This window comes from Lithobates pipiens, unplaced genomic scaffold (genome assembly GCF_037356315.1).
Source record: "Lithobates pipiens isolate NorthernLeopardFrog02 unplaced genomic scaffold, aLitPip1_a1.2 Scaffold_27, whole genome shotgun sequence".
Lineage (NCBI taxonomy): Eukaryota > Metazoa > Chordata > Amphibia > Anura > Ranidae > Lithobates > Lithobates pipiens.
This window is the reverse complement of record NW_027507788.1, coordinates 185047826-185071499: the sequence shown is the minus strand read 5'-3', so window position 1 is coordinate 185071499 and position 23674 is coordinate 185047826. Positions and strand designations below refer to the sequence as shown.

Here is a 23674-nt window from a genome sequence, read left to right as displayed (position 1 = left end):
GTAGAGCCGCTCTGGTCCTTCTACCATTACCTTCTCCATGTCAAAGTGCTGGCCTGTGATCACCCTGTACTGTAGGGTAGGTCATTGCAGACTTTACTGTATATGCTACATATACATCACACTGAATAGAACAGAAAAATACATTTATCTAGAGATAGGGAATAATCTTAGGGCAATTCTTCGAAACTAAAGATTGATTTGAATGGGTCTCCCTATTAATCCGATGCTCATACGTCTTATTACGTTTAAATCAAGGTCCTGCTGTATGTGGGCAAGACCTATTTCAAATTTCCCTATATCGCTACTTGCGGCTCCAAGAAATATTAACTACAAAGTTTATGTTTAGTCAACTGAACACACCAAGAACAGTGGGGGAGTTAGAGGTTTGTGAACGGACAGGGAATTCTATTCTCCCCTTTAACACAATATGATTGTATTTATCTGGTTCCTTTTGGGATAACTGTTCTTCTGTCTGTTCCAGAGGACGGGACTGATGGCCGGAGGGATGCCAATCCAGGCTCGGATTCCAGGGAATACTGTTCTTCGGAAAGGGATATAGTAGAAGTTGTCAGGACTGAGTATGTATATACACGGCCCCCACCTTGGATGGGTAACCTCCCAACCATCCATGTCATCACCCCCACCTACAGCAGACCGGTGCAGAAGGCCGAACTGACCCGCCTGGCCAACACGTTACTGCATGTCCCCAACCTGCACTGGATCCTGGTGGAGGACTCTCAGCGGCGCACCCCTTTGGTCACTCGGATGCTGCAGGACTCTGGCCTCAATTACACCCACCTTAACGTGGAGACCCCACGTAATTATAAACTAAGAGGGGACACCAGGGACCCTAGGATACCCCGAGGGACTATGCAGAGAAACCTGGCCTTACGGTGGCTCAGAGAGACATTTAACAAAAACAACAGCTTGCCTGGAGTGGTGTATTTTGCAGATGATGACAACACTTACAGTCTGGACCTGTTCGAAGAGGTGAGCGAAATGCTACAGAACTAAGAACTTTGATCCACAATAGGCAATAGGGGCCATTGGATCTAATGTTAAGTGGCGTGCAGAGGAGTTCATTGCTCATATCTAATGCCGCGTACACACGATCTGAATTTCGGACAGCAAAAGACCGATGAGAGCTTTTCATCAGAGAATGTGACCGTATGTATGCTCCATCGGAATTTAGCTGGCCGAATTCCCGCCAGCAAAAATCTGATAGTATGTTCTCAATTTTTCCGATGGAAAAACTTTCTATCGGAAATTCCAATTGTGTGTATGCAATTCCGATGCGCAAAAACTCATGTTTGCTCACATTCAACTACCAGATGGAATCTATTGGCTACTAAGTATTGAACTTCCTTTTTCTAGTCCCGTCGTACATGTTGTACGTCACCAGGTTCTCGGCGGTTGGAATTTGGTGTGACCGTGTGTAGGCAAGACAATTTGAGCGGAATTCCGATGGGAAAACCATCAGAGCTTTTTCCGACGAGAATTCCGATCGTGTGTACGGGGCATAAGAATACGAGTTGGCTAGCTCTGGCTTCCGTACTTTCTGAATTACTGACTCAGAATAATTATGCAGTTAGTGCGAGCTCCTGATTTGCATACTTGTTCCAGGTCAATGCTCAAGAAAATATTAAAGCCGTTTGGATCAGTATGTAAGCCAGAAAATAGGGAAAATCATTAATGAGAGTCTCTATATTCTGCCCAAACTGCACAGGCCAGGAAGATTGCTCTACCGCCTCCTAAAGGGTTGGAGAAGGTTGTGTTATTATTGAGGTTAGGTTAAAGTGTATGTCAGTGATGGCGAACCTTGGCCCCCCAGATGTTTTGGAACTACATTTCCCATGATGCTCAACTACACTGCAGAGTGCATGAGCATCATGGAAAAGGTAGTTCTAAAACATCTGGGGTGCCAAGGTTCACCATCACTGATGTATGTGAACCCTAACTATGAACTTCTCTCATTTGTTTGATAACTAGAACATAGAATTTGTTTTGTTATATCTGTTTGAAGTTAGATGACAACTGAGATTTCAACATTCTCAACCCTTCCTCAGGTCTCTTTGGACTACAGAACCCCCCCCCCCCAAGATTATGGAGACAAGGAGAAGGGGAGGTGTTCTGTAGTCCTGCCCACTTTACTGTGTTACTGCCAGGAAAACAAGATAAAAAATTGAAACAAAAGAACCTCAGGAAATTAAATGCATCCACCATGCCTCCCAACTTTTTGAGATGAGAAAGAGGGACATCTATTAGCAAATGTATGTAGGTATAGAACACACCCTCACCCACGCCCCCATAAAGGAGAATTATACAAAAAAAATTATTTGTTAAAACCACAAGTGCTTTTTTTGCCACTACTATTCCTTTATATTGGCTTCTGGAATTCACAAATGCATCAATTCAGAAATCGGATGAAAGATTTAGCACTGGGAAACACTTTTTTTTTTTTAGATAAAAAGTGCATTTTATATACAACTATATAGAGTAGACCCAAATGAGAGGCAAATGAGGAAGAAAGAGGGACAGAGGGACATTGCTCCAAATCAGGGACAGTTGGGAGCTGTGGGTCCACCCCCAAGACTGGTAAGCTGCAATATTACATTTTTGTAGACAGGCAGTCTTCAGCCCTGTGTAAGATCCAACTAGAGCAACTTGCAGTTAACACAGAAGAATAGCAAAGATTCCTGTGCTTGAGGTTGCTGTGCGGCTGATTGAAAATGTGTGTCTTCACTGGTACAGCCACCACAAAGGCTGCGCTGCCACTCAAAACAGGTCGGGGGAAACCCAGAGAGACTCTAAAATGGAAGAAAACAGAGGGCGCACCAGCCTAGCGCATTACCTTTGGGACAACTTATTATTTAAAAATGTATACATTATACTCACAACATGTCAAGCAAAATATATAAAATCCACCAGATTCTCCACTCAGCAAGATCCACTGATGGTATTGGTTGTGGAATAAGTCCAAACAAAACTTCACTATATTACCAAAAATATTAGGGTGCCTGCCTTTACACGCACATGAACTTTAATGACATCCCATTCTTAGTCCGTAGGGTTCAGTATTGAGTTGGCTCACCCTTTGCAGCTATAACAGCTTCAACTCTTGTGGGAAGGCTGTCCACAAGGTTTAGGAGTGTGTCTATGGGAATGTTTGACCATTCTTCCAGAAGCGCATTTGTGAGGTCAGGCACTGATGTTGGAGAGAAGGTCTGACTCGCAGTCTCTACTCTACTCTAATTCATCCCAAAGGTGTTCTATCGGGTTGAGGTCAGACCAGTCAAGGTCCTTCACCCCAAACTGACTCATCAATATCTTTTTGCTTTGTGCACTAGGGCAGGAACGGGAAGGGGCCATCCCCAAACTGTTCCAACAAAGTTGGGAACATTAAATTGTCCAAAATTTTTTGGTATATTGATGCCTTATGAGTTCCCTTCAATGGAAATAAGGGGCCAAGCACAGCCCTTGAAAAACAACCCCACACCATAATCCCCCCTCCACCGAATGATTTGGAAAGGTGCACAAAGCTAAGTCCATAAGGCCATGGATGAGTGTGTTTGGGATGTAGGAACTTGAATGGCCTGACCTCAACCCGATAGAACACCTTTGGGATGAAATAGAGCAGAGACTGCGAGCCAGGACTTTCTCGTTCAAATGCGCTTCTGGAAGAATGGTCAAACATTCCCATAGACACACTCCTAAACCTTGTGGACAGCCTTCCCAGAAGAGTTGAAGCTGTTATAGGGTTGGGTGGGCCAACTCAAAATTGAACCTTGCTGACTAAGACTGGGGTGCCATTAAAGATGGGACCAAGTTTGAACATACTTATCATATAAAGTTCAGCTACCTGCACTCCAAACCCAGCTCTGAAGAAGAGGGGACACCCCTCGAAACGCGTCAGTTTGTTTGTACTTTTATTCCACGATTAATACCATCGGTGGATCTTGCTGAGTGTCAGGTGGATTTTATATATTTTGCTTGACATATGTCTTTCAATTGTGAGTATAATGTACACGTTTTCAAATAATTTGTCACAAAAAGGCTGGTGCGCCCTCTGTTTTCTTTCATTTTGCAGTTAACACAGGGCAGTCTGTACAGGAAGCTTTGTCAAAGCAGTAAGAAAGTAAAGGAAAAGTGAATATGTACAGCTGGAGAGGGGGAATCATAAAAACCCAACTCTGAGCGCAATAAGCTTACCAGGGTTATAGCAGTAATCTATTCCTTTGCATCCAAAACAACCCCCTGCCATGCAGGCTTTCTTCAAAATGCATAAAATCTGCTTGTTCTGGGCTGCTCAGATGTAAACTGAAGATCCTCTAGACTGCGATTCCGAGATTGTACCTCCGCACAGCCCCAGGCTTCATTTTGTGAATGTCCATGAGAAGAGCAAGGCGGAAAAACAACTGCAGTGCTGGGGTCTAGGAGTCCTGCAGAGCTTATATCCGAGAGACCTGGAAGTACAGCAGGAGCTCTACTCATCTGGCACGTAAACTAGCAGATTTGATTGATTCGGAAAAAAGCCTGCAAGACGGAGGGGGTTACTTTTAATGCAAACGTATATATAACGGCTATAACCCTAGTAAGTTTATTGAGCCTGGATTTAGGCTTTAAAGTGAACCTGTTTCTTGGCCCTGCGTGGGCATACAGTCAATTGCTAGAGATCCCCTGTGATCTGTTGATTTAAAAAATATATAATTCAATTATTAATGCACTTTAGCTTATTAAAAGAAACCATCTAATGTGAAAGTAAAGATGATGCAATTGCGGACCTTCTGAAAATGCTAATTCTCAGCATGTCATGGTGCTTCAAAGACTTCTGTACGTTCAAAAGTATTCAGATCAGCAGGTCTGACCGCATTCTGACTCTCCAGATATGCATACTTGTTACTGGTCAAAGATTGGGAAGGTATTGAAGCCAGAAACAGCCTGGCAACTAGCAGTTTTTAGGAGGAGGTCATCAATGGCAGTCACCATAGAGTACACGTTTTCTTGTAAAGCAGAGCTCCACCCAAAAGGAGAATTTCAGTTTGAGTACTCCTCCCCTGATACATTTTAAATGTCATTTTTTTCTGTAACCACTCCAAATTCCACTCGGATCACCTAGGCCAGGGATGGCAAAACTTGGTACCCCAGATGTTTTGGAACTACATTTCCCATGATGCCCATGAACTCTGCAGTGTAGCTGAGTATGAGCATGGGAAATGTAGTTCCAAAACATATGGGGTGCCAAGGTTCGCCATCACTTACCCTTCCTCCCTGCAGTCTTCTGGGACATGTCACAGGTCCCAGAAGACTGCTGGATCATTCAGGAGGCACAGTGGGCACCACTGTCTCAGCCAGGTGCCCACAGTTGAGATGTCGGGGGGGTGAGAAGACGGGGAGAAGAGATGGCTTGGTTGAGTAGATCGATGGATCTTGGGGCAGGTGAGTTAAGTGTGTGTTTATTAAAAGTTGGCAGCTACAGTTTTTGTAGAATTTTAATAAACACAAAAACAACGAGAGCTCTGCTTTAACTACAAAAATGACAACAACAAAAAAAAAATACAAATTTAAATGCTTGTTAAGTCTAGGGGTAGAGGAATAGGGTGTAATACCTTATTTCTTGCTCTAGCAAGCCTCCTCTATCTGTGCAACCAGTCACCGGAAGACTGCTAACGCCACCTCCTGACCAGGTTTTCAGTTATATCTATATTTAAAGTGGAAGTAAACTCCCCTATCGTTTTCAGCCAAGGAAGCTGCCATCTTTGCCTCTGTTTAATCTTCAACTGCTATGGTGCTGCACATGTGATTCGTTATGACACCAGCCATTGGATGGTTTGATAGTTTGGCTAAGAGCACAGCCAATGTGCAGTTAGCATTCCCGGCATGCCTTTTTTTTTTTTAACTGTTTAAATCGATGGGTTTACTTCCACTTTAAGGTGTAGCATGAGACACAGTCAAAGTCCACAGTCCACCATCCTCAAACCAACCCCCTCACCTACAGAATCCTGGGGATTCTGCTCCTTTCCGGCTCCTTTCAAATTTAAAATTCACACAGATGTGTATGGCTCCCCTCGCACAGTTGGGGAATTCATTCAATCTGAATAAAAATATTACAATTCCCATGTTCCCCCGTGGAAGATGGACTCTTAGTTCTCTATTGGAATTCCTATCAATGCCATAACTGAAGGTCCATACCTTGGTACGGACCTGAGAGTTTGAGGAATAGTGTGTAGGAGCCAGAGCAGTGCACCTCTCCACTGATCACAGTTGTAATTCTTCGTAGGCTCAATTGCAAAAAAAGGGATTTTTTTTGTAATTCTTTGAGCTTTAAATATACACAGCGGGTAAAATAATGAACACGTCACCATTTTTCTAGGTAAATATGTCTCTAAAGGCGCTATTGACATTACATTTTCACCACACATCGGTAACAACCCATGCAATCCATACATACAAAGAAACCAAAGCAAGTTTAGAAATGAAGTTATGTGTAATAAAATGGAATGCCACACGCAAAAAGTATTGTACACGCAAACTGAAATGTATTTAATGCTTTGCACAAAATCCTCTGTTGGTAATGACAGCTTCAAAATGCCCCCTGTATGGAGAAACTAATCGAATTGGTTGCTCAGGAGTGATTTTGGCCCATTCTTCCACACAAACAGTCTTCAAATCTTGAAGGTCCTTTGAGCCTCTTCTATAAACTCTGATCTTTAGTTCTTTCTATAGATTTTCTATTGGATTCAAGTCAGGCGGGTGGCTGGGCCATTCTAGCACTTTTATTTTCTTTCTTTGAAACCAATTGAGTTTCCTTGGCTTTGTGTTTGGAATCACTGTCTTGCTGAAATGTCCACCCTGGTTTCATCTTCATCATCCTGGTAGATGGTAGCAGATTTTTATCAACAAGGTCTTGGTATATTTTTCCATTCATCCTTCCTTCAAGTTTGCCAGTACTATATGCTGAAAAACAGCCCCACACCATGATGTTTCACCTCCAAACTTCACTGTTGGTATGGGGGTGTTTTTGGGTTGATGTGCCATTTAACCTCCAAACGTGGTGTGTATTATGGCATCCAAAAAGTTCCATTTTGGTCCAATCTAACCAGACTATATTCTCCCAGTATTTCACAGACTTGTCTAAATGTTGTGCAGCAAACTTTAAACAGGCTTCAGCATGCTTTTTCTTCAACAATGGAGTCTTGTGTGGTGAGTGTGCATACAGGCCATGGCGGTTGAGTGCATAATGTCACGTACACATGACCGGACTTTTCGATGGACTAGGTCCGACGGTCTTCCCGATGGACTTTCAGCGGAGGTTCAACGGACTTTCCGAACGAACGGACTTGGTCAAACACGAACGGACTAAGTCCATTCAAAAGTCCATTCATTTTGAACGTGATGACGTAAGACGGGACTAAACAAGGAAGTTCAATAGCCAGTAGCCAATAGCTGTCCTTGCGTCATATTTGGTCCGTCAGACTAGCATACAGACGAACCGATTTTTTGACCAAACTCGAGTCCGTCGTAAAGATTTGAAACAGGTTTTATTTCTAGGTCCGTCTGACTTTTGGGGAAAAAAAGTCAGCTGGAGCCCACACACAATTGAATTGTCTGATGGATTGCGGTCCGCCAGACCTAGTCTGCCGGAAAGTCCGATCGTGTGTACACGGCAATACTTATTGTTTTCTTTGAAACAATTGTACCTTCTAATTCGAAGTCTTTATGAAGCTTTCTACAAGTGGTCCTTGTTTCTTGGACATATCTTCTGATAATTCTGCTCGCTCCTCTGTCAGAAATCTTGCGAGGAGCACCTGGTCATGGCCGGTTTATAGTGAAATTATGTTTTTCCACTTCCGAATTATGGCCTCAACAGTGCATACTGGAACATTCATACATTTAGAAATCCTTCTGTAACCAATGCCACCAGTATGTTTTGCAACAACAAGGTTGCAAAAGTCTTGAGAGAGCTCTTTGCTTTTACCCATTATGAGATGTTTTTTGTGTGACACCTTGGTAATGAGACACCTTTTTATAGGCCCACAGTTAAGACTGAACCAGCTGATATTAATTTGCACTGACAAGGGGTAGGGTGGCTAATTACTGATAGATTTCAGCTGGTGTCTTGGCTTTCCATGCCTTTTTGCACCTCCCTTTTTTTATGTGTTCAATACTTTTTCCCTGTGTCATTCCATTTTATTACACAGAACTTAATTTCTGAACGTATTTGTTTTAACATCTTTGTATGGATAGATTGCATGGGTTGTTACTGACATTTGGTGAAAATTTCACCTTTAGAAATATATTTACCTAGAAAAATGGTGACGTGTTCAATACACTTTTTACCCGCTGTATAGGCAAATCAAACAAATGTGCAGATTTAATTGTTGCTTTCTCATTTTGCCAAAGTCTGAACAGATTTGCCAGTTCTGATTTTTCCATCTGATAAAGCCATTTCCTTTCCTTTAGTCACATTACCTGCACAATATCAAAGGCATGCCTTTAGGTAAGGATACGCCCAGCATCTTATCTCCTGCAGGGATAAGAGTGAGCAGACAGATCCACATGGTTCCTTGGATGTCGCCCTTTACACAAGAGAGTGCCATCAGCCTCTCCTCCGCCTTCCCCAAGGATTTCCTCCTCATTCACTGTACATCTGCCCGTCAATGAGTTTTCTTGGGAAAGAAATCAACTATTTGATTATTTTACGGCCGAAAGCAGCTGGGAATAGTTCAAAACTAGTCATTTATAAAAAGAAACCTGGTTCACTTTTACTTTTTTTTTTTCTTTAAAATATCCCACACTGAGGGTGGAAGAGAAAAGGGACTTATTCAGGAACAGTGGGGGCCCAAACACATTGGGGGACCATGCGGGTGTTCTTGTTTTTCTCAGCTGGCGAATCACGTGGGAGAAGACAGCTGAACAGAAGCGTTGTTTTTAGGAATATAATGGCTGTCACCAATACAGTGTGTGATTGACAGGCCTCAAACCAAATTACTGTAATTACTGTCAAGTATTTTTTTTAGATCCTGTGCAGTTTCCGAACACAATGCATGGCTTGTTAAAGGTGCGACAAATTAGTACGCAGAATTGCTAAGCTCTCTGCTGACGTACCGCTGTGCATGGGGGAGGTTGCGTTTACACTGCACGATGTACGATAAATAATGATTCCGGCATCTGGGGCCCGGGCCTATATAATCAGCCACATTGTGTTTGTTTAGAATTTAATTACTGTTCCCCTTTTTTAACCAAATGTACAATCACATACCTCCCAACCTTCTGAGATGGGAGACAGGGACACCTTTTCAGCATAAAGTTAGTAGGCAAAGGGCACACCTTCCACCATACCCCAATCCAACAGAATAATAAGAAAAAGGATATTGGTTAAACCCAAAAGTTTTTTGTTTTTTCGACACCTCTTTTTTTTATATATATATAATGATTATTCAAAATAAGAAATGCAATCATTTATAGGTTGGATGAAAGTTTGTATAGTATAACACTTGAGTAGAACTATGGCTTTCCATTGCTATACAGCTCTGGCTGCGGCAATTTTTTATTAAGAAGAAAGAAATGGCTGCACATCCAGAACTCCTGATTGCCTCTTATTGTTTGCAAAGATAACGCCAAAGACCCCCCCAAACTGTGGTCACGTAGACACGTTTCACACATACATCTTGTGCTTAATCATTATGTAATGATTAAGAAAAAAGAAATGGCTGCACATCCAGAACTTCCAATTGCCTTTTATTGTGTTTCACAAAGATAACACAGAAGACACCAAACTGTGGTCACATATACACGTTTCACACATACATCTTGTGCTTAATCATTACGTAATGATTAAGAAAAAAGAAATTGCTGCACATCCAGAACTTGCGATTGCCTTTTATTGTGTTTCACAAAGATAACACCAAAGACACCAAACTGTGGTCACGTAGATGCATTTCACACATACATCTTGTGCTTAATCATCAAGCACAAGATGTATGTGTGAAACGCATCCTCGTGACCACAGTTTGGTGTTATCTTTGTGAAACACAATAAAAGGCAATCGGAAAATCTGGATGTGCAGCCATTTCTTTTTTATTAATCATTACATAATGATTAAGCACAAGATGTATGTGTGAAACGTGTCTACGTGACCACAGTTTGGGGTCTTTGGTGTTATCTTTGCAAACAATAAGAGGCAATCGGAAGTTCTGGATGTGCAGCCATTTCTTTCTTCTTTCCTAGTTTCCCACGGAGGCGGGCTGGGGCTAGCACTCTGCAAGATACTCCAATCAGCCTTATCTTTATACACCTGGAGCAGCGGTTCTTTTTCTTGCAACTATTTAACCACTGGGATTTGCTTGCTGAGGGCAGTGCAGGCACTTTAGGAGAGTTTGATACACAAAGACCAAAACATCTCCGGAGACAATTGACCTTTAAAGGCCTTTTTTTTTTTTTTTTTTTATTTATGGGAAAACACTCCAAATAAATGATATTTTCAGCATGTTATTGTTGTAGGTGTCACTTGTGGGGTGGGAGGAGCTGTGATGGAAGACTTGGCTCTCACTGTACTGCACTGTGATATTGTCAGCCTGATTATGAGAATTCTGTATCCTATCATTGTAGATGAGAAACACCAGGAAAGTGTCGGTGTGGCCCGTGGCTTTTGTCGGAGGATTGCGATACGAGTCTCCCAAAGTGAACGCTGCAGGGAAAGTCTATGGGTGGAAGACCGTTTTTGACCCACACAGACCATTTGCAATAGACATGGCCGGCTTTGCCATCAATTTGCGGCTGATACTTCAGCGACCGCAGGCATATTTCAAATTAAGAGGAGTGAAAGGAGGTTACCAGGAAAGCAGTCTGCTACGGGAGCTGGTGACCCTCAATGACCTGGAACCAAAAGCTGATAATTGCACTAAGGTAAGGAGCTCAATGTTTCTGTCTGGCACAAGATTTCTGGTCACATTTAGGTACTGGGAAGCACTTCAGTGCTGACCCCACCCAAAAACTGATATATTTTATCTGTGGTTTTCTGGCAAGCAGATTTTAAAAGACGTATGGCCAAACCTTTTTTGGTCATACTTCTCTTGTGGTTCACAGGAGTGCACTTACTTCTGTGACCCAGAATCAGCTGACAGTGGGCCAATGCCCACTGTTGGCTGACATCACAGAGCCACTCCAGACTCTGGACTGGAAGGATCCTGACAATAATGGCTGGCAGTGGGTTCAGCCTCTTAGTGCTGTAGCACAGTGGTCTCCAAACTGTAGCCATTTCCTTGCTTTTATCTGGCCCTTGGGGCATTACTCCCCCCACTGTTGCTGGCATAGTTCTTGCCACTGAAACCAACTATGGCTATCATTTCTCCCATTGATACTAACAATGGGGCACTGTTCCTCATACTGACACCAATGTTTTGGGTACTATTACTCCCCCTGACACCACTGATAGAGCACTATTCCCCCCAGTGATACCACCATTTAGGCACTATTTCTCCCACTAACACCAATGATGGGGCACTATTCCTCCCACTGACACCAACGATGGGGCACTATTTATTACACTAACACCACCAATGGGGCACTATTTCTCCCACTAACACCACCATAGGCGTGCGTAGGGAGTGTGCCAAGGCACACCCTAATCACCCCATGTGCGAGGGCCACTAAAAAGGCAGTACAGCCGGCCCTCCTGTACCGGGCCCAGATCCTATCAGTTCAAAAGGGGCGCTCAGGCACCTGCCGAGCAGGAAGATCAGCTGTACTGCCTTATTACAGACACAGATCCTGTTCCTGCCCCTGCAGCACTGTCAGCTTTGGGATTGGGGGAAAGGGACTGGTAAATATGTAATTTACTGGCCAGTTCCTTTTCTGAATGAACATAGTGAGTGATTAGTACGAATCAGTACCAGCTGGCGCTTGTGCACGCGAACGCACATGGCTGGTAGACATATGCAATTAGTTTCCTACGAATCAAAAATTCATACGCATTTCCGGAAATTCGTACATTCATACGAATCCAAAATACTAATTTGTATGCAAATTCATAACGGAAATTCGTAATTGTTAAGAAAAGTTAACGAACCTAAAAGTTAAAACCCCAGGAAGTCAGCACAGGGATGGTGGGAAACCCTCATATAATGGGCACAGCGGGTGTACAGACCTGGGAACTCAGCACAGGGATGGTGGGAACCCCTCATAATGGGCACAGCTGGTGTACAGACCTGGGAACATAGCACAGGGATGGTGGGAACCCTGTGGGAATTTCTATGCTTACAAATTTTATACAAAATTTAATTAACGAATTTCGGAATTTCGTATCCAAATTAACAGAAATGTGACTGGTAGTTTGTTCACCAATCAGAAGAAGTCAGCACAGCACAGGGATGGTGGGAACCCCTCATAATGGGCACAGCGGATGTACAGACCTGGGAACTCAGAACAGGGATGGTGGGAACCCCTCATAATGATAAATTCATCATAATGAACATTCGTAATTGTTACAAAAAGTTAACAAACCTAAAAGTTAAAAACCCAGGAAGTCAGCACAGGACAGGGATGGTGGGAGCCCCTCATAATGATAAATTCATCATAATGAACTTTCGTCATTTTAACAAAAAGTTTATGAATTTAACGAAAATTCATATTTCGTACGAATCGCAATTGAATTTCGGACACAAATTCCGAAATACAATTTTTGTTTAATACGGAACGGAACGAAATGAAACAAATTTTTTGACGGCGACCATGTCTAGTGGTCGGCGGTGATCGTGCCCGTCAGCCACGAGCATCAAGGTCTCCCCGCTGTGCAGCAGGCACGCATGCGCCCTCTGGTGGCCGAAAACGGGTAGGACATACCCGTACGGGATTTCTCTCAGGAGTGCCATTGTGCTGCAGTCGGCAAGTGGTTAATATTGATTGAGAGAGTTTAGTTCCACTTTAACATTACATAGAAGGGGAAAACTTCAGTTTTGGAGTTTTCAGAAAGTAAAAAGGTAAGCAGCCATGTTTGAGTATGCTATATGAATGGTAATAATATGAAGAAGGTGTTATCCCAATTTGGCAACAAAGGTAGAAATACACAGAAGGTAGCACTAAAGTCAGCATTGGCATACATCAAGGCCGAGTATTGCTGAGCGAAATGCAATGCCAGATCTAATGGGCTTGCTTCATACCAGAGATATGGAAATAATTCTGCTACTCGCTGCTTTCCAATTACAATTTGTTGACTCCGAGCTTCTCCTCCAGTGAAGCAGACATAGAATGACTGACAGCTCTGCATTCTTCATCTGTTTTTGTAGGACAATTGCAGAAGAGAGAATTTGACATCACAGACTTTAGTCTTATGTGTGTTACCTGCTCCAGTTTCCATATAAACATCTTATATTAACAATAATTATTTGTCTGTAATAACATCTTATTTTGCAAAGTAATGTGAAATATATAAAAAATAAATACCCGTCTGTTTTAAATTTGGCATAATGTACTTGGCTCCACCCACTCTAGGCTGTCATCTCAACTCCTCATTCAGCAAACACTGATCTTCTAATGCCGCGTACACATGGCCAGAATTTCCTATGGAAACAGACGGATGGGAGCTTTTCATCTGATTTTCTGACTGTGTGTATGCCCATCGGTCTTTTTCTGTCGGCATTTCCGATGGCCTTTAACTTGAGAGCCTGTTCTTAATTTTTCCAACGGAAACCGATTTTTCGATCGCGTGTATGCACTTCCGACACGCAAAATTCTGACACATGGTCAGAAACTATTCGACGCATGCGCGGAAGCATTAAACTTCCCTTTTATAGTGCCGTTGAACGTGTTGTATGTTGTGGTGTTATTGACCATCGGAATTTGGTGTGACCGTGTGTAGGCAAGACAGTTTGAGCAAAATTCCGTCGGAAATCCAACGGGAAAACCATCAGAGCCTTTTCCGTCGAGAATTCCGATCGTGTGTACGTGGCATAAGACGGTCTCGATCCATCAGCAGACTTTCTCCTCCTTAGTTCAGGATCACAGATCTCTGTCTTCCAAGAAACTCACTAGACCTGATTCACATGATGAACCTAGGGTTGGTGCCTTTTCTTCAAGTCAAACCCCAACACTTTAGCGGCGCACAGCAATTTTTTTTTTATAGTGTAAACTATACATATATTTTGCTATTAAATAACATTTCTAATCATACAAAGTTAATAACAAGAGTCCCCCTTTACATCAGAGTTCACAGAGTTCCCCTTTTACATCTGAACTCGCAGAGTTCCCTTTCACTGTAAGGGGGAACTCTGCAGACTCTGATGTAAGGGAGAACTCTGGGGACTCTAACATAAGGGAACCCGGATTTAAGGGGAAACACTGTGGCCTCTGGTGATGTAAGGGGTGCTCTGAGAACCCTGATTTGCCTTAGTGTACTCACTCAGATGTGGGAGAGAGAAGGGGGGGGACTTCAGTCACAGACAGGGATGGATGGTGAGCTCACTCACCCCTTGGCACCTCTCATCCAGATGTATCTGAGATTGCTGGACTTAAAATTACCGGCCCCATCCTTCCTTTTCTGAGGCATAGCGCTGGGGATTGGAGTGTGGGCAGACACAGAGGGGTAGAGGTGGGGGGAAGAGAGGTGCAGGTCAAGCCCTCTCTCCTCTCCCATCTGTGTGTTTTTGCGGGGGGGGGGGGGGTTGTTAGTGTTGGCTTTTGGCAGTGTGAAAGAGTGTAACACTCTATGCTTAGACAACTGCAGCCAACAACCCTGCTGGGAAGCCATAGTCCAGTCTGAATCATGTGTCCGGGTTTCAGGCAGTCTGAAACCCGGACACATGATTCCAAACCTGAACTGTCTGGGTGAATCCTGGACAAGTGACAACCCTAGATGAACCCATGGTTGCAGGAAAGAAAATTGCTCTGTCTATGGCTGGTAAAAGAAAGTCTGACTGAAGATAGCAGTGCTGGGCTTTCATATTATCAAAACACTTGGAAGCTTTATTTTTATTAGATATACTCAGAAATGTAATTGTGTGTGTATGTATGTGTATATATATATATATACCGTATATACTCGAGTATAGGCCGACCCGAATATAAGCCGAGGCCCCCAATTTACCCCCAAAAAAACTGGCAAACTTATTGACTCGTGTATAAGCCGAGGGTGAGACATGCCTGTCCATCCCTGTGTGTGTGTCCGTCCATCCCTGTGTGTCCGTCCATCCCTGTGTGTCCGTCCATCCCTGTGTGTCCGTCCATCCATCCCTGTGTGTGTGTGTGTCCATCCATCCATCCATCCCTGTGTGTGTGTGTGTCCATCCATCCATCCATCCCTGTGTGTGTGTGTGTCCATCCATCCATCCATCCCTGTGTGTGTGTGTCTCCATCCATCCATCCATCCCTGTGTGTGTGTGTCTCCATCCATCCATCCATCCCTGTGTGTGTGTGTCTCCATCCATCCATCCCTGTGTGTGTGTGTCTCCATCCATCCATCCATCCCTGTGTGTGTGTGTGTGTGTGCCCATGTGTGTGTGTGTGTGTGTGTGTGTGTGTGTCCAGCCTACCTGTGTCCCGAGCCTCCGTCCCGTGCCTTGCCTCCTTGCCTCCGTCCCGTGCCTTGCCGCCTTGCCTCCTTGCCTCCGTCCCGTGCCGTGCCTTGCCTCCGTCCCGTGTCGTGCCTTGCCTCCGTCCCGTCCCGTCCCGTGCCGTGCCTTGCCTTGCCTTGCCTCCGTCCCGTGCCTTGCCAGGATCGCCGCTCTTCGTCGGCGCCTCGGCGGCCATTCTAGGATTCAAAAGCCGCGCCTCCGCCTCCGCCTGTGATAGGCGGAACACTGAATTTCCCAGCAGCCTGTGTTCCGCCTATCATGGACATCATCTCATCCTCGTCCGTAGTACGAGGATGAGACGATGTCCGTGATAGGCGGAACACAGGCTGCTGGGAAATTCAGTGTTCCGCCTATCACAGGCGAAGGCGGAGGCGGAGGCGCGGCGTTTGAATCCTAGAATGGCCGCTGTCTGTCTGCTCGACACGCTGATCGAGCAGGCAGACAGCGATGACTCGAGTATAAGCCGAGGGGGGCACTTTCAGCCTCAAAAAAGAGGCTGAAAATCTCGGCTTATACTCGAGTATATACGGTATATATATATATATATATATATATATATATATATAAAATATATCATTTGTATATCAAACATCATAAATAATATATTAAATATAATTTTTAATATAAATAAAATTGATCAAGAACAATTATATTTTCCTGTGCAATTAGACACCAGAGATCCTTCTTATCATGATGAATTATTAAACTGTCCTTTTTTTTATTATACTTTTTATTATACTGTACAACATTATATTAATGACACTTTAATCTTTTCATATTTCAGATTTTGGTATGGCACACGCGGACAGAGAAACCAGTGTTGGTGAATGAGGGGAAGAAAGGCTTCACAGACCCCAATGTGGAAATCTGACAACAGACTTACACCAGTAAGTTGAGAACTTCCTTTAGTTGTCAGGGAAGCATGTCCTTGGTATATGGTTGCATCACGGGTCACCACTATGCTGATTATGGGAGAGCCTGCCCCCCCAATGATAACTTTGCCTCTTCCAATTTGCATCATCCTGTTGTCTGTCCTGTCCAAAATGGTGACAGACAAGCTGATCATTTTACTTCCTCTTTATTTCACTGCAAATATAAAGCATAATGGACTACTATGCATCGCATAGTAGTCCATTATGTGTCACTTACCTGAAACCCGAAGCCTGCGATGTCACCGCTGTCCCCACTAGCAGCGAGCATTCACCTTCACCCCTCTTCTTTCCGGGGGCCGAGAACTCCGGCTGTGACTGGCCGGAGTCGCGTGACGGGAGCCGCCAGTCACGGTATGACCCCTTTAGAAACGGCACGATCTGCCCTTTCTAAAATGAGCTTCCGCTGTAGACATCGGTGCACACGTGTAGACATTTGTGTAGGTAAAAGTGGTTTTACAGGGTGTACAACCACTTTAATGTTCTTCTAGTAACCATCACTGAATCTCCTGACCAACCTAAGGCCTCCTTTGGTTGCTGTCAAAGTCCTCAATCAGTGATACCAGTTTGCTGGAATATGGAAGCCAGCGCACCAGGAGAATGCAGGGAGTAGTAGTGATGATGCCAGTTTTGGGATTGGAGAGGTTTGGGGCCTTGAGAGGGGCACGGATGGGCCCGGAGACCAGATCACAACTGGCATCTGCATGTTGATTATGGGGCAAAGTTGAACCAAGGCAGGCAAAATATAAGCAGATTAAAGATTAGCTTTAAGCTGTTTGCTTGGAGCAGAGCCTTAACATTTGTCTCAAATTAGTTAAAGATTATTAGGGGATGTTGTTCTGATTGTCTCCTCTGCTTACAGCTCTCATTTTGATTTTTTCCAGCAGATGAGGTAAGAAAGAGAAGTTGGGAGTGTGTTCTCGAAACGCCGATTTCCCCCTCCCCGCCCTGCAGCTCGCAAGGGGCTCCATGTGTAAATTTTCCAAGAAGCACAGCACATGTGATAGAGGGAAAGATGGAGATGCAGAGAGCAAAGGATGTTTACTCCTCTTCCAGAGCATCAACTTCCAAAACATGCGAATAACAGAAATTCTGTCTGGATGCTGAGCGATAATCATGGCGGTGAGGCACCATCAACCAATGACTTCACCTACTGACCAGAGCAGCAAGCACAGACCTATTCCTCTGCTGCCACCTGCTGGTCATTCTGTTGGCTATCTGGATAAATTCATCACTGCTCTTTACACATAAGCATGTTATCCCAAAGCCCAAAAAAAAAATTCAGTCCCTCATACAACGAAAAAGTAAAATGGTGTACTTACCAATATGAATCTCTTCACATTACTGAATAAAGCAAATGATGCGTACACTGGCACATATGCAGAGATGGCCCACCACTAGGCTTATGGACCAATCAGAATATCTAGTCTTAAATTATTATAATTATGCACCAGCGATAGATTTTAAGTTTTCTCTATATCAATACTTTGTCTGTGCCTTGGAGTTGAGAACCAGAGGTCAATTGGCAGTTTTTGGCTTTCCATTACCTTCTCTATTAAAGTGGAAATATACTCAGGCCACTTTCACACTTAGGTGTTTTTGCACTAAAAATAGCACCTGAAAAGCACCTGTAAACTGCCTCTTGTGCAGCCCCACGCAGGGGCAGTGCACTTGCAGGACGGGCAAAAAAAAGTCCTGCAGGCAGCATCTTTGGAGCAGCGCGGGAGCGGTGTACACATTGAAATCAATGGCCAATGCTTTTAACGCTTTTTCAGCCACTAGTGGGGGGGGTTAAAAGTGCACTGCTAGCAGCAGAAAAGCGCAGCTAAAATGCCACTAAAACTAGCAACTCTTTACCGTCAACGCAGCCAGCCTCCCCGGTGTGAAAGTAGCCTTAGGCCCCTTTCACACTGAGGCGCTTGTAAACTGCCAGTGAAACACTGAGCACTTTTAAAGAGCTTTTCAGATGCTTTTGAAGAGCTTTCTATTCATTTCAATGGAGAGGGGCGTTTTTTCACCGCCCTGCCAGCGCACTGCCCCAGTGTGAAAGCATTCATTGATTTTAATTGAAATAGTTTTTCGTGAGCTTTTCAGGCACTTCTTTTTAGCATGAAAGCACCTGAAAGGCGCCTCAGTGTGAAAGGGGTCTAAAAGTCTTTTCACACTTAGACCCCTTTCACACTGAGGAGCTTTCACGCTAAAAAAAAGCGCATGAAAAGCTCATGAAAACATATTTCCATTAAAATCAATGAACGCTTTCACACTGGGGCAGTGCGCTGGCAGGTCGGTGAAAACGCCCCTCTCCAGGTCTTCAAAAGTGCTCGGTGTTTGAGGCCCCATTAACACTTAGGCTACTTTCACACTGGGGCGTTGTGTGCACTACCGGTAAAGCGGTGCTATATTTAGCAGCGCTTTACCGTTGTTTTAGCAGCGCTCTGCGGCCGCTAGCGGAGCAGTTTTAACCCCCGCTAGCAGCCGAAATAAACCCCCCGCAGCGGCACTTTGCAAGCGGGTTTGCAGCGCTGCCCCATTGTTTTCAATGGGAAGGGGTGCTTTTGGAGCGGTAAACACACCGCTCCTACAGCGGTCCAAAGATGCGGCTTGCAGGACTTTTTTGACTGCCCTGCAAGCACACTGCCCCAGTGTGAAAGCCCTCGGGGCTTTCACACAGGAGACACAGCAGCAGCTGTTTCAGGGCACTTTGCTAGCACTATTTTTAGCACTTTAGCACCTGCAAAGCGCTCAGTGTGAAAGCAGCCTAAGGCAGTGGGTGCATCGGCAGTAAATAGCTCCACGTTACCGTCAATTTTGCACGCTTTTCCGCCGATAGCGGGGTGCTTTTACCCCCCGCTAGTGGTCGAGAAAGCACTGCTGCAGCAGATCTATGCTAGCTGTATAGCCGTGCTGCCCCATTGATTTCAATGGGCAGGAGCGGTGAAAGAGTGGTGTATACATCGCTCCTTCACCACTCCAAAGGTGCTGCTAGCAGAACCTTTTTTACCATCCTGCTAGCGCACCGCTCCACATTGGAGAGACAGCAGTGGCTCTTTCAGGGCGCTTTGCAGGTGCTATTTTTAGTGTTATAGCGCCTGCAAAGCACCCCAGTGTTAAAGGGGCCTGAGACGCTTCTAAACTGCCAGTAAAACACTGAGCACTTTTGAAGAGCTTTTCAGGCGCTTTCCATTCATTTAATTGGAGAGGGGTGCTTATTTTTTTAGCTCTCTAACCATGCTCCAAAGTTGCTGCTTGCAGAGTTTTTTCACCTCCCTGCCAGCACCCCGCCCCAATGTGAAAGTGTCCATTGATTTTAAGGGTAAGCAGTTTTCGTGAGTTTTTTTCAGGCGCTCTTTTGAAAAACTCAGTGTGAAAGGGGTCTTACTTTTGATTGACTGGGAAGAGTATAAGGCTGTTTTCAGATTGGGGCTTTGTGGGCGTCAGTGGTAAAGCGGCACTATAGTGGGGCAATTTTAACCCCCATTAGCGGCCAAAAAAGGGTTAAAACCACCCGCATAGCATCACTGCAGTGGCGCTATGCCAGCAGTTTAGCGGTGCTGTCCCATTGTTTTTAATGGGAAGGGTCGCTTTAGGAGCAGTGAATACACCACTCCTACAGCGCTCCAAAGATTTGGCTTGCAGGACTTTTTGTACCGTCCTGCAAGCGCACCGCTTCAGTGTGAAAGACACAGGAGAGGCGCTTTACAGGTGCTATTTTTAGCGCTGTAGCGCCTGTAAAGCGCCTCAGTGTGAAAGTAGCCTTAGGCTGAAATGTTTACCTTTCCTGGAGAAAATGCTAACCCAAAGCTCCCTTCTGTGCTGCTTATATAACCAAAAGCCTAGTCCTTCGGCCAAGTGATCCCTGCTGGAGGGAAGGATTAGCCAAACCAAACCCTGATCTTTCCCAACATAAAGGGCCGTGCCAAATGTTGGGATGGGATTGGGTGTAAACAAGGTACCTGGATTTACTTGTTTTCATGTGTCACTTCTTACTGGTTGAATGAACGAGGCATTGCAGGTGACTGGCATTCTGCAGCATTTTCATCAGCAAAGGAGCACCATCTCATCCAGCTAGTGACGGAGCAATACATGGAAGCAGGTGAGCATCTTGTCAACCCTCAACCCTTGTTGTGGAGCTGGAAGAAGTATCCCAGCACTAAAATCGTGGTGATGTCACCATTTTGCTGTTGGCATGCCCAACTGGCACAAGGAAAGATGGGATTTGTAGTAACTGCCACTGATGAATCCAGGACCTTGATGACGCTACATTTAAATAACAACAGAACAGAACTGCAATTAGAGGGTGCAGCCCAAAAATTTTAGGATGGGGGGGGGGGGGGTCGTAGTGTGAGTTGAATGCTGTTATGTGTCTATGCTTCACGTTAAACCTTTAGGCTAGGTTTACATCTTAGCGGTTTGTGTGGTTTTCAGGCGCATTTTGAAACCTGCACTTCAAATGCATTCTTGTATGCAGTTATCATTCATTATGCATTTTTTTTCCATTTTAAACACACTGTGAATAGCTGGTAGCTAAGGAGTGGGCCGGAAGGCCGGTCACCGTGTCCGTAAAAACCGATGTGTCATCAGCTGAATCAGGCAAAAAAAAAACAGCATCCCCAAATAAATACCAGGCGCTTCGGGTCTGGTATAGCTAAAAAAAAGCCAAAAATAAATAAATAAAGAAGGCGTAGGGCTCCTTCCCCCCCAAATCTATACCAGACCCTTATCTCAGCGTGCAGCCCGGCAGGTCAGGAAAGAAAGGGGACCAGTCGATGATGTCACGGGGGGCAGTGCCACCAGGTCACGTTGCTGGGTGGCCCCGCCCCTTACCTTTTTAAAGCGGAAGTCCGTCTACTGTAGCAAAGATTAAAAGCCAGCAGCTACACATACTGCAGCTGCTGGCTTTTAATAATAGGACACTTATCTGTCTTGGAGTCCAGCGATGTCGGCACCACAGCTGATGTTTCGATCATGGCTTCATGTCGGGAACCCCACTGTGCATGCTCGAGACTCCACTCCCCTCTCCTACTGGGAAGGAGGGAGCCAAGTGGTGACGTCAACGGCCGCGGCTCCTGGAAGTGTGGACAGGATACCTGTCAATGACAAGTATTCTCTCCCCTCCGAAAGGTTACAAATATGGCACCAGAGGGAGGGAGGAGACAAATGAGCAGAAGTCCCATTTTTTGGTGAAACTCCGCTTTAAGAACTGTCGAATAGAGGAGCAGGCAGTCGGCGTTTAGCCTTCTGTGGGGGGAGCTTTTGTTTTTGGTGTCAGTGGGAGGAATCGTGTCCCATTATTGGAGTCAATGGGACAAATAGTTACCCATTGTTGATGTTAGTTTCTGAAATGATGCCCCTTTGTTGGTGTCAATGGTAGGAATACTGTATTGCATCAGTGGCAGGAAAAGTGCCCTAAGGCCCAGATAAAAGCAAGCAAAGGGCTGCATCCGGCCCCCCGAGGGCCGCAGTTTGGAGACCACTAATCTAGGCTTTTTTTTATCACGTAACAGTACACGAGGGAACCTGCAGCAGCATTTTCCATCCATAAAAGTATTTAAGTCCTTTAACCCTGTTCAAATAAGACCGTTAACATACCTATACCTCTAAAATAAGTGTATATCCAACAATCCAGCTGAGCCAATGCGACCAGGTCTCTGTAAACTTACCAACACTGCCCCCATCTGGCTACAGTGATGAATTATCCGCCACTTACAGCAGGATGACCCAGAAGATGCGCAGCGACAAAAACTAATATTCCAATTGTTTTCCCCAAGGAGAATAACCAGTGCGGACAAAGGCTAATATTCAGTCACTTTGCAACAGAACAGTGTTTTGGCAGTGGAGAGAGGGCTGCCGATGTGTTTGTTCATTGATCACATGCCCTGAAAAATGCACTTAATGAAGAAAATACGGCGGAGAGGGAGCACTGACGGGACAGACAGAGATGACCTCTAACCCCTCATCACCCTCCACGTGCCGCCTCTCCTGCAGAAATACCAGGCTGCTGTTTTTAAAACAGGTTTTCTTTTCTGGAACGACATTTGGTTTTTCTTTTTAATTTTTTTTTTTGTTTTGCATATTTAAAATGAAAAAAAAAAAATGAATGTTTGTGAAAAAAAAAGTCTTCCGAGTGCTTCTTGTTGTTTTTTTGTTTCCCCTAGTCTTATTTCAGTTGTATCGCTTTGTATGGGTTTGTTTAGATCTGATGCTGTGTACACACGGCCGGACTTTGACAGCAAAGGTCCGATGGAACGAATCCGTCAGACAATTAGATTGTGTGTGGGCTTCATCAGACCTTTGCTGTCGAAAAAATTAGATGGACTTTAGATTTAGAACATGTTTCAAATCTTTCCGACGGACTCGAATCTGGTCAAAAAATCAGTTTGTCTGTATGCTAGTCCAACGGACGAAAACCGACGCTAGGGCAGCTATTGGCTACTGACTATGAACTTCCTTATTCTAGTCCGGTTGTACGTCATCACGGTCGAATCCATCAGACTTTGGTGTGATTGTGTGTAAATAAGTTCGATTCGACGGAAGTTCATTGAAACTCCATCGAAAAGTCAGACGGAATTTAGTCCGTCAAAGTCCGGTCGTGTGTGCGCGGCATTAGATCTGTCTAGCTGTAGATTCAGACCAGCAAGGCAGAAAATTAAACAATATGTATGTCCCCTTATAATACCCCTATAAGGTGTCTGACAGAAGATTTCCTAAAAGCACAATGCTGGCAGCCTTAAAGCAGAATTAAATCCTCCTATTCTTTTCAGCCAAGGAAGCTGCCTCTGTTTGATCTGCAACTGCTATGGTGCTGCACACATGATCGGTTATAACTCCAGCCATAGTTTGACAGTTTGGTTAAGGACACAAGCAAAAGTGACAGTTAGCAATCCCAGAATTCCAGGAACGTATCTGTTTTCTGAAACCATTAAAGCGAAGTTCCAGCCGGGGGGGGAATTAAAAGTCAGCAGCTATAAATACTGTAGCTGTTGACTTTTAATAAAACCCTTACCTGCCCAGGGAGCTCACAATGTCAACACCCCGAGCCATTCCATCCATCGGCTTCGGGTGCAGGCGCCGGCATTCTTAGTAAGGGAAAACAGGAAGTGAAGCATTACGTGCAGGCGCCGGCATTCTTACTAAGGGAGACAGGAAGTGAAGCCTTGCGTATAGGCGCCGGCATTCTTA

The 23674-nt window shown here is 44.6% G+C and overlaps 1 protein-coding gene across 10 annotated transcripts in view; it reads left to right on the top strand.

Moving 5' to 3' along the window:
* Nucleotides 1-22607, top strand: part of B3GAT1 (beta-1,3-glucuronyltransferase 1) — a 113462-nt gene extending 90855 nt beyond the window's left edge. For 6 of the 10 annotated variants that reach the window (XM_077458007.1, XM_077458012.1, XM_077458008.1 and 3 more), the window contains 4 exons: nucleotides 482-990; nucleotides 10609-10905; nucleotides 16351-16453; nucleotides 17380-22606. In XM_077458007.1, coding sequence (XP_077314133.1) covers nucleotides 482-990; nucleotides 10609-10905; nucleotides 16351-16437 — 893 coding nt within the window. In that variant the 3' untranslated portion in view covers nucleotides 16438-16453; nucleotides 17380-22606. Of the gene's footprint in view, nucleotides 1-481; nucleotides 991-10608; nucleotides 10906-16350; nucleotides 16454-17379 lie in introns of all 10 variants that reach the window. The other 4 variants (XM_077458015.1, XM_077458016.1, XM_077458017.1 and 1 more) reach the window with 2 other exon arrangements.
* Nucleotides 22608-23674: the final 1067 nt, after the last annotated feature.